This window comes from Pseudorasbora parva, chromosome 10 (assembly GCF_024679245.1).
Source record: "Pseudorasbora parva isolate DD20220531a chromosome 10, ASM2467924v1, whole genome shotgun sequence".
Classification (NCBI taxonomy): domain Eukaryota; kingdom Metazoa; phylum Chordata; class Actinopteri; order Cypriniformes; family Gobionidae; genus Pseudorasbora; species Pseudorasbora parva.
This window is the reverse complement of record NC_090181.1, coordinates 45,453,881-45,466,002: the sequence shown is the minus strand read 5'-3', so window position 1 is coordinate 45,466,002 and position 12,122 is coordinate 45,453,881. Positions and strand designations below refer to the sequence as shown.

The window sequence follows — 12,122 nt, the reverse complement described above, 5'->3', positions numbered from 1 at the left end:
GCAGTTTGCACCTCTAAACAATAGAGGCAATAGATTGAATGAAAGCTAAGAAGACATGGCAATAAACATCAGTTGATATTTTAGAGATATCTCAAAATAAAATCACATGAAACGATCTTGTAAAACATTTAAAAAAATTCAGAGTTTTAGACTTATCTTCAGATCTGAAATATAACATGGTCAGACTTGTGGCTTTAGCTGTAGTGCATTTCTAGATTGCTATAAGGCCAACTTCAATTTTATTTTCATAAAGAGATTTCATAAAAAAATATTTCTAATAACTTTACAAAAATTTGAAGCTTATTATAGCTATTTTTGATTATAAAAAATATCATTTTGACTTTACAGTAAACTGCCAGGTGTCTGCTTTCAAATGAGATCATAATTATGCTTTTAGTGCAAAGGATCCACAAACTGTATTTGTTTTAGTCGGAGTATGCATTTCTTAGGAAAAGTTGGGATTCAGGATTTAAAGGGTTACTTCAGCGATTTAGCATATGGCTTTGTATCAGTAGAAACCCTGGAGTATATTTGAATGTTTGCCCGCGCTTACCTCAGCTCGCCTGATGAATGTAATCTGACTCCTCTTACCTCAGCTCACCTGATGAATGTAATCTGACTCCTCTTACCTCAGCTCGCCTGATGAATGCAATCTGACTCCTCTTACCTCAGCTCTCCTGATGAATGTAATCTGACTCCGCTTACCTCAGCTCGCCTGATGAATGTAATCTGACTCCTCTTACCTCAGCTCGCCTGATGAATGCAATCTGACTCCTCTTACCTCAGCTCTCCTGATGAATGTAATCTGACTCCTCTTACCTCAGCTCTCCTGATGAATGTAATCTGACTCCTCTTGCCTCAGCTCTCCTGATGAATGTAATCTGACTCCTCTTACCTCAGCTCGCCTGATGAATGTAATCTGACTCCGCTTACCTCAGCTCTCCTGATGAATGTAATCTGACTCCGTTTACCTCAGCTCTTCTGATGAATGTAATCTGACTCCTCTTACCTCAGCTCTCCTGATGAATGTAATCTGACTCCGTTTACCTCAGCTCTTCTGATGAATGTAATCTGACTCCTCTTACCTCAGCTCTCCTGATGAATGTAATCTGACTCCTCTTACCTCAGCTCGCCTGATGAATGTAATCTGACTCCGCTTACCTCAGCTCTCCTGATGAATGTAATCTGACTCCTCTTACCTCAGCTCTCCTGGTGAATGTAATCTGACTCCTCTTACCTCAGCTTGCCTGATGAATGCAATCTGACTCCTCTTACCTCAGCTCTCCTGATTAATGCAATCTGACTCCTCTTACCTCAGATCTCCTGGTGAATGTAATCTGACTCCGCTTACCTCTGCTCTCCTGATGAATGTAATCTGACTCCGCTTACCTCAGCTCTCCTGATGAATGCAATCTGACTCCTCTTACCTCAGATCTCCTGATGAATGTAATCTGACTCCATTTACCTCAGCTCTCCTGATGAATGTAATCTGACTCCACTTACCTCAGCTCTTCTGATGAATGTAATCTGACTCCTCTTACCTCAGCTCTCCTGGTTAATGTAATCTGACTCCGCTTACCTCTGCTCTCCTGATGAATGTAATCTGACTCCTCATACCTCAACTCGCCTGATGAATGTAATCTGACTCCTCTTACCTCAGCTCGCCTGATGAATGTAATCTGACTCCTCATACCTCAACTCGCCTGATGAATGTAATCTGACTCCTCTTACCTCAGCTCGCCTGATGAATGTAATCTGACTCCTCATACCTCAGCTCGCCTGATGAATGTAATCTGACTCCTCTTACCTCAGCTCGCCTGATGAATGTAATCTGACTCCTCATACCTCAACTCGCCTGATGAATGTAATCTGACTCCTCTTACCTCAGCTCGCCTGATGAATGTAATCTGACTCCGCTTACCTCAGCTCTCCTGATGAATGTAATCTGACTCCGTTTACCTCAGCTCTCCTGATGAATGTAATCTGACTCCGTTTACCTCAGCTCTCCTGATGAATGTGATCTGACTCCTCTTACCTCAGCTCTTCTGATGAATGTAATCTGACTCCTCTTACCTCAGCTCTCCTGATGAATGTAATCTGACTCCGTTTACCTCAGCTCTCCTGATGAATGTAATCTGACCCCTCTTACCTCAGCTCTCCTGGTGAATGTAATCTGACTCCTCTTACCTCAGCTCTCCTGATGAATGCGATCTGACTCCTCTTACCTCAGCTCTCCTGATGAATGCGATCTGACTCCTCTTACCTCAGCTCTCCTGATGAAAGTAATCTGACTCCTCTTACCTCAGCTCTCCTGATGAATGCGATCTGACTCCTCTTACCTCAGCTCTCCTGATGAATGTAATCTGACTCCTCTTACCTCAGCTCTCCTGATGAATGTAATCTGACTCCGCTTACCTCAGCTCTCCTGATGAGTGTAATCTGACTCCTCTTACCTCAGCTCTCCTGATGAAAGTAATCTGACTCCTCTTACCTCAGCTCTCCTGATGAATGCGATCTGACTCCTCTTACCTCAGCTCTCCTGATGAATGCGATCTGACTCCTCTTACCTCAGCTCTCCTGATGAATGTAATCTGACTCCTCTTACCTCAGCTCTCCTGATGAGTGTAATCTGACTCCGCTTCTCCGTTTCTTCACAAAAAATTTTTGAACACACCCCTTTCAACTAATTCAACTAATTGCCCAATTGCACAGCCTTAAGAGCGTGCATATCATGAATGTTGGGTCTCATTTGTTTTCTGAGAATCTACTGAACCTACTGGTAACTTGTTTGCCACGTAGCAATAAAAAAATATACGAAAAACCTTGAATATTCTGGTTAGTCACATTGTACTGCTATTATTTTGAACAAGACTGTATATAAAAGTCTTGGGCATGTCAAAGATTAGTAACAACATTAGCTTTGATGCATTGTTAGTTTTTGTGCAGCATCAGATTTTTTCTCCCTCGTTTACTGTTCGTGCCTGTTTTTGCCCCATTGACTTCCATTATAGCCACGTTTTTTGATTGGAAAGCCATGACACCATATAATCATGCTTTTTTGATTGTTGGTGGTTTTCCCAGTTGGGAAGAGGTAAAATGTGTATTTTTTACAGTTGATAACCAGGTGGCACCATTAACCCTTTAGATAGGCCTGTGCTGAAAAAAAAAAGCTTAGTTTCTGGCATTTGTATAGAGTATAATAACTGCATATAAATGAGGGATTAAAAAAATGTAAATCTGACGCTGCACACAAGGTAACAATGCATCAAAGCCAGTGTTGTTATTAATCTTTGACATGTCCAAGACTGTGATAAAAGGTCAAAAAATATCCAGTCCACAATCACTTTTTATATTGAAAATAAGTTATTTTGTGTGTATGTTTTTTTTTTTCAAAATCAGTTTTGAATCCGTTTTTGAAAATAATTTATGAACTTGGCAATTAAAGAGTGATAAGAGTGACAATGAAACAATGACAACTGCTCAACAATAAACATGGAATCAAGTATGTAAACTTGCAACAGAACACATTTTAAATTATTTTACTTTTGATTATTTTATTTATTTCTGAAGAACTCTTTAGAAGCCTGTATTGGTGTACTTTAAAGGAATAGTTCACCCAAAAATGAAATTTCTGTCATCATTTACTCTCCCTCATGATGTTCCAAACCTGTATGAGTTTCTTCGTTCTGTTGAACATAAAATAATATATTTTGAAGAACGTTTGTAACCAAATGTTTGCTTTGGGGGCAACATTGACTTCCATGCTAGGAATGTGTCTTCGTATGTGTTCTACATAAAGAAATGCATACAGGTTTGGAACAACTTGAGGGTGAGGAAATTATGACAGATTTTTCATTTTTGGGTGCACTGTCTCTTTAAGCAGTCATCTGAACCAGTAACCACTTTACTGACAATTCTGAAATTCAAAAATGTTTAATCCTCTTTATTAATTTACTATTATGACTATATTATTATGTAATTATTTGTCTCATTTTAATCTAAATATTTGTTAAATATCAAACTGCTAAATGATAAATTGATAACATTAATAGGCTATAATCTATTAATTAACCGTTCTAATGTCTAGAAAAATAAATCTGCCAAGCTCTGATAATGTATGGAATATTATATTATGTTATCCATTAAAAAAACAATAGGCCTACCTTTAGTTCACGGATGTGTCTGTCATCGCATGCTTAAAGTCAGACAGTCTGAGACACTGAAATGCTTCTCTGCAAAGGGTGCAGTTTGTCTTAGGTTCATCTTAAGTTACTGGACAGACCCACTCATGATACCTTTTTTTTTTCTATTCAGCCCTATATCAGGAAAACCTCTTGCGTTCAAACTGTGGATGCGAGCTCGACATGTTTTTTTAAAAAACGTGCAAGTTTCCAGCGCATGTTCTCGAGACTCCGTTGCTATGGCAGCAAAGCGCCGCTAAAACGCAATCTTGTGCATCGCGTCCCGTATTTTGCTTATTTTAAATATTGATTGGACTAGTACCTAGCGTCCCCCCCAAACCTACGCCATGGCCAGTGGGGTGGCCAGTGGGGTGGCCAGGGGTTCGCCAGGGGTGGCCACTCCCTGGTGGCGCCACTGCTTACCTCAGCTCTCCTGATGAATGTAATCTTACTCCTCTTAACTCGGCTCTAGTGATGAATGTATTCTGACTCTGCTTACCTCAGCTCTTCTGGTGAATGTAGTCTGACTCCTTTTTACCTCAGCTCTTCTAATGAATGTAATCTGACTCCGTTTACCTCAGCTCTTCTGATGATTGTGATGTGACTCCGCTTACCTCAGCTCTCCTGATGAATGTAATCAGACTCCGCTTACCTCAGCTCTCCTGATGAATGTAATCTGACTCCGCTTACCTCAGCTCTCCTGATGAATGTAATCTGACTCCTCTTACCTCAGCTCTCCTGATGAATGTAATCTGACTCCTTTTACCTCAGCTCTCCTGATGAATGTAATCTGACTCCATTTACCTCAGCTCTCCTGATGAATGTAATCTGACTCCGCTTACCCCAGCTCCCCTGATGAATGTAATCGGACTCCATTTACCTCAGCTCTCCTGATGAATGTAATCTGACTCCTCTTACCTCAACTTTCCTGATAAATGTAATCTGACTCCATTTACCTCAGCTCTCCTGATGAATGTGATCTGACTCCTCTTACCTCAGCTCTCCTGATGAATGTAATCTGACTCCATTTACCTCAGCTCTCCTGATAAATGTAATCTGACTCCTCTTACCTCAGCTCTCCTGATGAATGTAATCTTACTTCTCTAACCTCAGCTCTCCTGATGAATGTAATCTGACTCCATTTACCTCAGCTCTCCTGATGAATGTAATCTGACTCCATTTACCTCAGCTCTCCTGATGAATGTAATCTGACTCCTCTTACCTCAGCTCTCCTGATGAATGTAATCTGACTCCTTTTACATCAGCTCTCCTGATGAATGTGATCTGACTCCTCTTACCTCAGCTCTCCTGATGAATGTAATCTGACTCCTCTTACCTCAGCTCTCCTGATGAATGTAATCTGACTCCTCTTACCTCAGCTCTCCTGATGAATGTAATCTGACTCCTCTTACCTCAGCTCTCCTGATGAATGTAATCTGACTCCTCTTACCTCAGCTCTCCTGATGAATGTAATCTGACTCCTTTTACATCAGCTCGCCTGATGAATGTGATCTGACTCCATTTACGTCAGATGTCTAAGGAATGTAATCTGACTCCTCTTAACTCGGCTCTCCTGATGAATGTAATCTGACTTCTCTTACCTCACCTCTCCTGATGAATGTAATCTGACTCCTTTTACATCAGCTCTCCTGATGAATGTGATCTGACTCCACTTACGTCAGATGTCTAAGGAATGTAATCTGACTCCTCTTAACTCGGCTCTCCTGATGAATGTAATCTGACTTCTCTTACCTCAGCTCTCCTGATGAATGTGATCTGACTCCACTTACGTCAGATGTCTAAGGAATGTAATCTGACTCCTCTTAACTCAGCTCTTCTGATGAATGTAATCTGACTCCTCTTACCTCAGCTCTCCTGATGAATGTGATCTGACTCAGTTTACCTCAGCTCTCCTGATGAATGTAATCTGACTCCGCTTACCTCAGCTCTCCTGATGAATGTAATCTGACTTCTGCTGAGTTTGTGCCGTAACTCTTGCTTGGCTCACTCACATTGAACACACACCTTCAGTTTTTAATTGTAGTGTCTGTTCACTAACTGAACTGATTTTATGAAAATGAACGCGGTGGGAAAGTGATCCAGTAATCCAGTAGAGGTGGTTTTGGGAGTGGCCTCGTAGGGGGACGAAGCAATGCGGGAGTTTGTCTATTTAAGATTGAACATTGTTCTGGGGAGTCTGCTCTGTATTTTCAATTGCACAAGAGGCATGATCAACAAGTTTTTCGAATGAGTCTGTATTGCAATTTGCATGTTCTGCGTTTGATCTACTGCGGAAACACATTAAAGAACACAGACAAAGCCGATCATTTCCATCATGACTTACACAAACTACAAAGAGCAGCGCAGATTAGTGTCTGGTTTAAGACGGGCCTTTGGGTGGTAAATAATGGAGTAAACACAGTAAACTGACGAGCACAAATCTATAAATCAGCTTGAGTGATTGATTTAAATACTCTCCTCCCACAAATACTGTGTCTGAAAGGGAAACTCCTAAAAATGCATAAGCAATAAGATCAGCCACAGAAATAACCCTGTCCACATCTTTACAGCGCTAACCATGTGTTCACACCGCCTGCGGCGAGAGCATCAAGGTGGCCGGAAGTCATTCATTTTCAGTGGAAGCCGGCAGCGAGCTCAGGCGAGAGCGGCGCTTCTTGGATGATTTGGGCGTCGAGGAGAGTTGAAATCAGCTCAACTTTATGGTAATGAGCTATGACGCAGTTCGGCGGCAACCGGCGGCAGCCAATTGGAATGTAGAAGTGCGCCGCTTGAGAGAAATCCAGAGAACGCAGGCCTGTAAACTTTGGTTCCGACCACATTAGTTCCCATGCCAAATAGAGGATAAGTTGATCATTGCTGTGCGGGTTTCCCTATTATTTATGACGTGGTCATTCATAGTGATAGTAATTTGCTAAGAAGGCGCGCAACACTTTTATATGCACTTGTTTTTCAGCGGGAATGCAATTCATTCTTACTTTCACATTTAAATGATTTCATGAGGTTAATTTATACACTGCTTGTGGTCAGTCTGCCGATCAACATGCTTGTTTGCTTTGCGGCCTCTTTAAATACAGTTTAAAAAAAGACCAAGCATTTGATCTACATCAGAGTGCCAATGCGTCCACGAATCTTTATACACCATTGTTGGCAGGGTGGCCAAAGCGAATTTTGACGCTCTCGCCGGCGGCGGTGTGAACGCACAGTAATGTTTCACTGCGTGTCTTTAGTGAATCCTGACAGAAGGTTTTAATACCAAAATAGGGTTTGAGCTGGAGCAATCTGGTGGTAAATCTGGCCATAAAAAATATTCCCAAAATCATACACAATTATAATTCATCATTAAGTGCATTACCCCCAATGCCTTTGGTTGTGCTTTGAAAAATTCAGCGAGAGCCGTATTGCCATTTGCTCCTCTGGTCTCCTGTCCATCATCTCCATTTACAATATTTTGTGTCACCTGTGGATTTACTTGGATCACAACTGTAGCTTTGTCAGTGGAGATGACCTTGCTCGTTTCCATTGTAGGGAAAGGTTTCACCTGTAATTAAGCATTAAATTCTGCAGCTCACTTAAGGTTGTAAAGTTATTTTTTGTGTTTCATGTACAGTTCGGTATTTATGATTAAAGCATCAGCTGATGCCCTTGTCCAAATAAATCACAAAACTACTAAATAGACCTTTATGTGCCAAAGTATAACAACAGTTTACACGGTGTCAAAAGATAAGGGCTGGTTTCATTTATGTATATGAATGTGTGTGCAAATAATTACAACCCAGATAGCATTGTGACATTGAGTCAATGTTGAAATTCCATCAGAATCATCATTTTGGTTGAGGTTGAAAATTCACTGCTAAATAATATTGGATCAATGTTGATAATGCCACGCTTTTCAGTGTTGAAATGACAAACATTGAATCAATGCTGATGTTTAGTCAGCTTAATTCTCCACTGGTGAGGCTTATGGTCAATCTATCTGTCCCATCATTAAACATGTTAAAGCAAATCCAAATCAATTGGGTAAATTTCTGTGAAACTTGAGCACATTCATTATGAACCTTAAAGGATGAATCTCCGCCAAAGAGTGTGCAGATTAACAAAGAACTCCAACCATAAATTAAACTCAATGGGATGAACTATTTGATTATTATATTCTAATTGTTATTATTATTATTATTATTAATAATAATAATAATATTTTTATTATTGTTTTAAAATCTACTCCATCATAGAAAACATCTCCAATCCTCTATTTTTTTCCTGCTAGCTACAGCACATGCAGTGAGATATATAGAGTCTTAATTCTTGTGGTCATCCAGTTATAAATAAATCATAGCTTATCTACCTAAAAAAAAAAATATATTTATTATTTACAATTATTATTATTATTATTTAAATCATGTAGAATTGATATGCATTTAATTTTGTATCTAAAGAATACAGGGTTAATAAAGTATTTATAATATTTTTCCCTACCTATCGAATGTTCCACAACCCAATCCAGCAGGTGGCGGTAATGCACCTTCAAGAGAACCACCAATCAGATCAAAGCAAGCACAGCTGAACAGACTTAAAGGGTTAGTTCACCCAAAAATGAAAATTATGTCATTAATTACTCACCCTCATGTTGTTGGACACCTGTAACACCTTCGTTCATCTTCAGAACACAAATGAAGATTTTTTGTTGAAAGCTGATGGCTGAGAAAGGCTTCAAAAAGGCCTCCATTGTGATCTAGTACATTTCGACTGCCCCTCTCACAAGACCCATAAAGGCACTAAAGACTTTGTTACAAAGTCCATCTCACTACAGTGGCTGTACAATCATTTTACAATGCGACGAAAATAGTTATTGTGCGCAAAAACAAAATCAAAATAACGATATAATCCACCAAATTATTGACGGGAACTCGACGCATGCGCGAGAATATGACGCAGCTTCGCCGTTCGAATCATAGCGAATACACGACTCGGAAGAGGAGGAGCGCCGCTATCACGTGAGTTCACGTCTGAGACCTCCACGGAAGACAATATCTTGGCAGATAAAGTCATTTTTTTTATTTATTTTTTTGCGCATAAAAACTCTTCTCGCCGCTTGGTAAAATTATTGTACAGCCACTGTAGTGAGATGGACTTTGTAACGAAGTCTTTAGTGCCTTTATGGGTCTTGTGAGTGGGTCAGTGGAAATGTACTGAATCCCAATGGAGGCCTTTTTGAAGCCTTTCTCAGCCATCAGCTTTCAACAAAAATATCTTCATTTGTGTTCTGAAGATGAACGAAGGTGTTACAGGTGTCCAACGACATGAGGGTGAGTAATTAATGAAATAATTTTCATTTTTGGGTGAACTAACCCTTTAAAACGCGAAAAAGACAGCGACAGTGTTTTTAAAGGTAAGTACAAAAGTATGAATACAATTCATCTCAATTTTATTTATATTTATTTCTTACAACTTGTGTGCTTTCTCCTGGGCGAGTCAAAGTGAACTGTGATGTAAATAGAGTCACGTGAATGCCCTCCTACACAACCAATGGTTGGGATAATCTTAATACATTGAGTTTCAGTTTGTTTAACCAAACCCTATCATATTTTTATTCATCTTTATTTCTTAAGATTTGCGTACTTTGTGATTTTAGTCCGATTTCGAACCGAATTCTGACTGGTGCAACTCTTTTTTTGTTTCTTTCTTTTTTTTGTGCATTTTTGTTGTTCATTTATCTATGGGATGATCAAGATGATTAACGTAATCTGTGCGAGCAACAAAGAGTGCATTTGTGGAAACAGTGCCGCGCTTGCATTCATGGACTTGTGAGTCTATCCTATTTCATTAATTTGGATTTTGAGACAATATAAGATCAACTCAAAATCTAGTCAATCAATGCATGCGCGATTGCACGGTACGATCATTTTGATGCTAAAATATGGTCCAATGTAGAAACAAGAGGCGATCGTACGTTTAGATGAATTTCTGGCATTGGTCGCTACTCGTGAGAGTATCTCACAGCTGAAGCAGAACTAGAACTGATTGACCTGTTAGCGCGGTGAGGGGAAATACAATCAGCTCTTAACTCTGCTTCAGCTGTGAGATATCATCACGAGAGCAGATCACAATTACATCATTACAATTTAATCTTTAATGCAGCAAGAAATAAATTGAAAATAGTGAGATCCTTAAGTTCCGTAGGCAGCTACAGGTCCTTCTCAAACAATTAGCATATTGTGATGAAGTTCATTATTTTCCATAATGTAATGATACAAATTAAACTTTCATAAATTTTAGATTCATTGCACACCAACTGAAATATTTCAGGTCTTTTATTGTTTTAATACTGATGATTTTGGCATACAGCTCATGAAAACCCAAAATTCATATCTCAAAAAATTAGCATATCATGAAAAGGTTCTCTAAACGAGCTATTAACCTAATCATCTGAATCAACTAATTAACTCTAAACACCTGCAAAAGATTCCTGAGGCTTTTTCCTGCGTGTGCAGGACATGGGCTACAGGTGCCGCATTCCCCAGGTCAAGACACTTCTGGGCTACAGAGAAGCAGCACTGGACTGTTGCTCAGTGGTCCAAAGTACTTTTTTCGGATGAAAGCAAATTTTGCATGTCATTCGGAAATCAAGGTGCCAGAGTCTGGAGGAAGACTGGGGAGAAGGAAATGCCAAAATGCCTGAAGTCCAGTGTCAAGTCCCCACAGTCAGTGATGGTCTGGGGTGCCATGTCAGCTGCTGGTGTTGGTCCACTGTGTTTTATCAAGGGCAGGGTCAATGCAGCTCGCTATCAGGAGATTTTGGAGCACTTCATGCTTCCATCTGCTGAAAAGCTTTATGGAGATGAAGATTTGGTTTTTCAGCACGACCTGGCACCTGCTCACAGTGCCAAAACCACTGGTAAATGGTTTACTGACCATGGTATTACTGTGCTCAATTGGCCTGCCAACTCTCCTGACCTGAACCCCATAGAGAATCTGTGGGATATTGTGAAGAGAAAGTTGAGAGACGCAAGACCCAACACTCTGGATGAGCTTAAGGCCGCTATCGAAGCATCCTGGGCCTCCAGAACACCTCAGCAGTGCCACAGGCTGATCGCCTCCATGCCACGCCGTATTGAAGCAGTCATTTCTGCAAAAGGATTCCCCACCAAGTACTGAGTGCATAACTGAACATCATTATTTGAAGGTTGACTTTTTTTGTATTAAAAACACTTTTCTTTTATTGGTCGGATGAAAAATGCTTATGCTGGTTACCAGTGGTTTCAGGTGATGGAAGCATGAAGTTCTCCAAAATCTCCTGATAGCGAGCTGCATTGACCCTGCCCTTGATAAAACACAGTGGACCAACACCAGCAGCTGACATGGCACCCCAGACCATCACTGACTGTGGGGACTTGACACTGGACTTCAGGCATTTTGGTTTTTCCTTCTCCCCAGTCTTCCTCCAGACTCTGGCAACCTTGATTTCCGAATGACATTTTTTTTTTCATCCGAAATTTTGCTTTCAAATTTGCTTTGCAATTTGCTTTCATCTGAAAAAGTACTTTGGACCACTGAGCAACAGTCCAGTGCTGCTTCTCTGTAGCCCAAAAGTGTCTTGACCTGGGGAATGCGGCACCTGTAGCCCATTTCCTGCTCACGCCTGTGCACGGCGGCTCTGGATGTTTCTCCTCCAGACTCAGTCCACTGCTTCCGCTGGTCCCCCAAGGTCTGGAATCGGTCCTTCTCCACAATCTTCCTCAGGGTCCGCTCACCTCTTCTCGTTGTGCATCGTTTTTTTTTGCCACTTTTTCCTTCCCACAGACTTCCCACTGAGGTGCCTTGATACAGCACTCTGGGAACAGCCTATTAGTTCAGAAATTTCCCAGTCAGCAAATTTCCTTTGGCCCAGATAAACAGTTTAGATGAGGCCCAGATTAGATTGTG

The 12,122-nt window shown here is 40.6% G+C and overlaps 1 protein-coding gene across 1 annotated transcript in view; it reads right to left on the bottom strand.

Annotated features, from left to right (window-relative positions):
* LOC137090471 (membrane-spanning 4-domains subfamily A member 12-like) overlaps nt 1-12,122 on the bottom strand; it is a 31,364-nt gene that overhangs the window by 14,380 nt on the left and 4,862 nt on the right. Inside the window, exon 2 of the mRNA XM_067454433.1 lies at nt 7,555-7,740. Within this exon, the coding sequence (XP_067310534.1) occupies nt 7,555-7,722 (168 nt within the window). The 5' untranslated portion in view covers nt 7,723-7,740. The remainder of the gene's footprint in view (nt 1-7,554; nt 7,741-12,122) is intronic.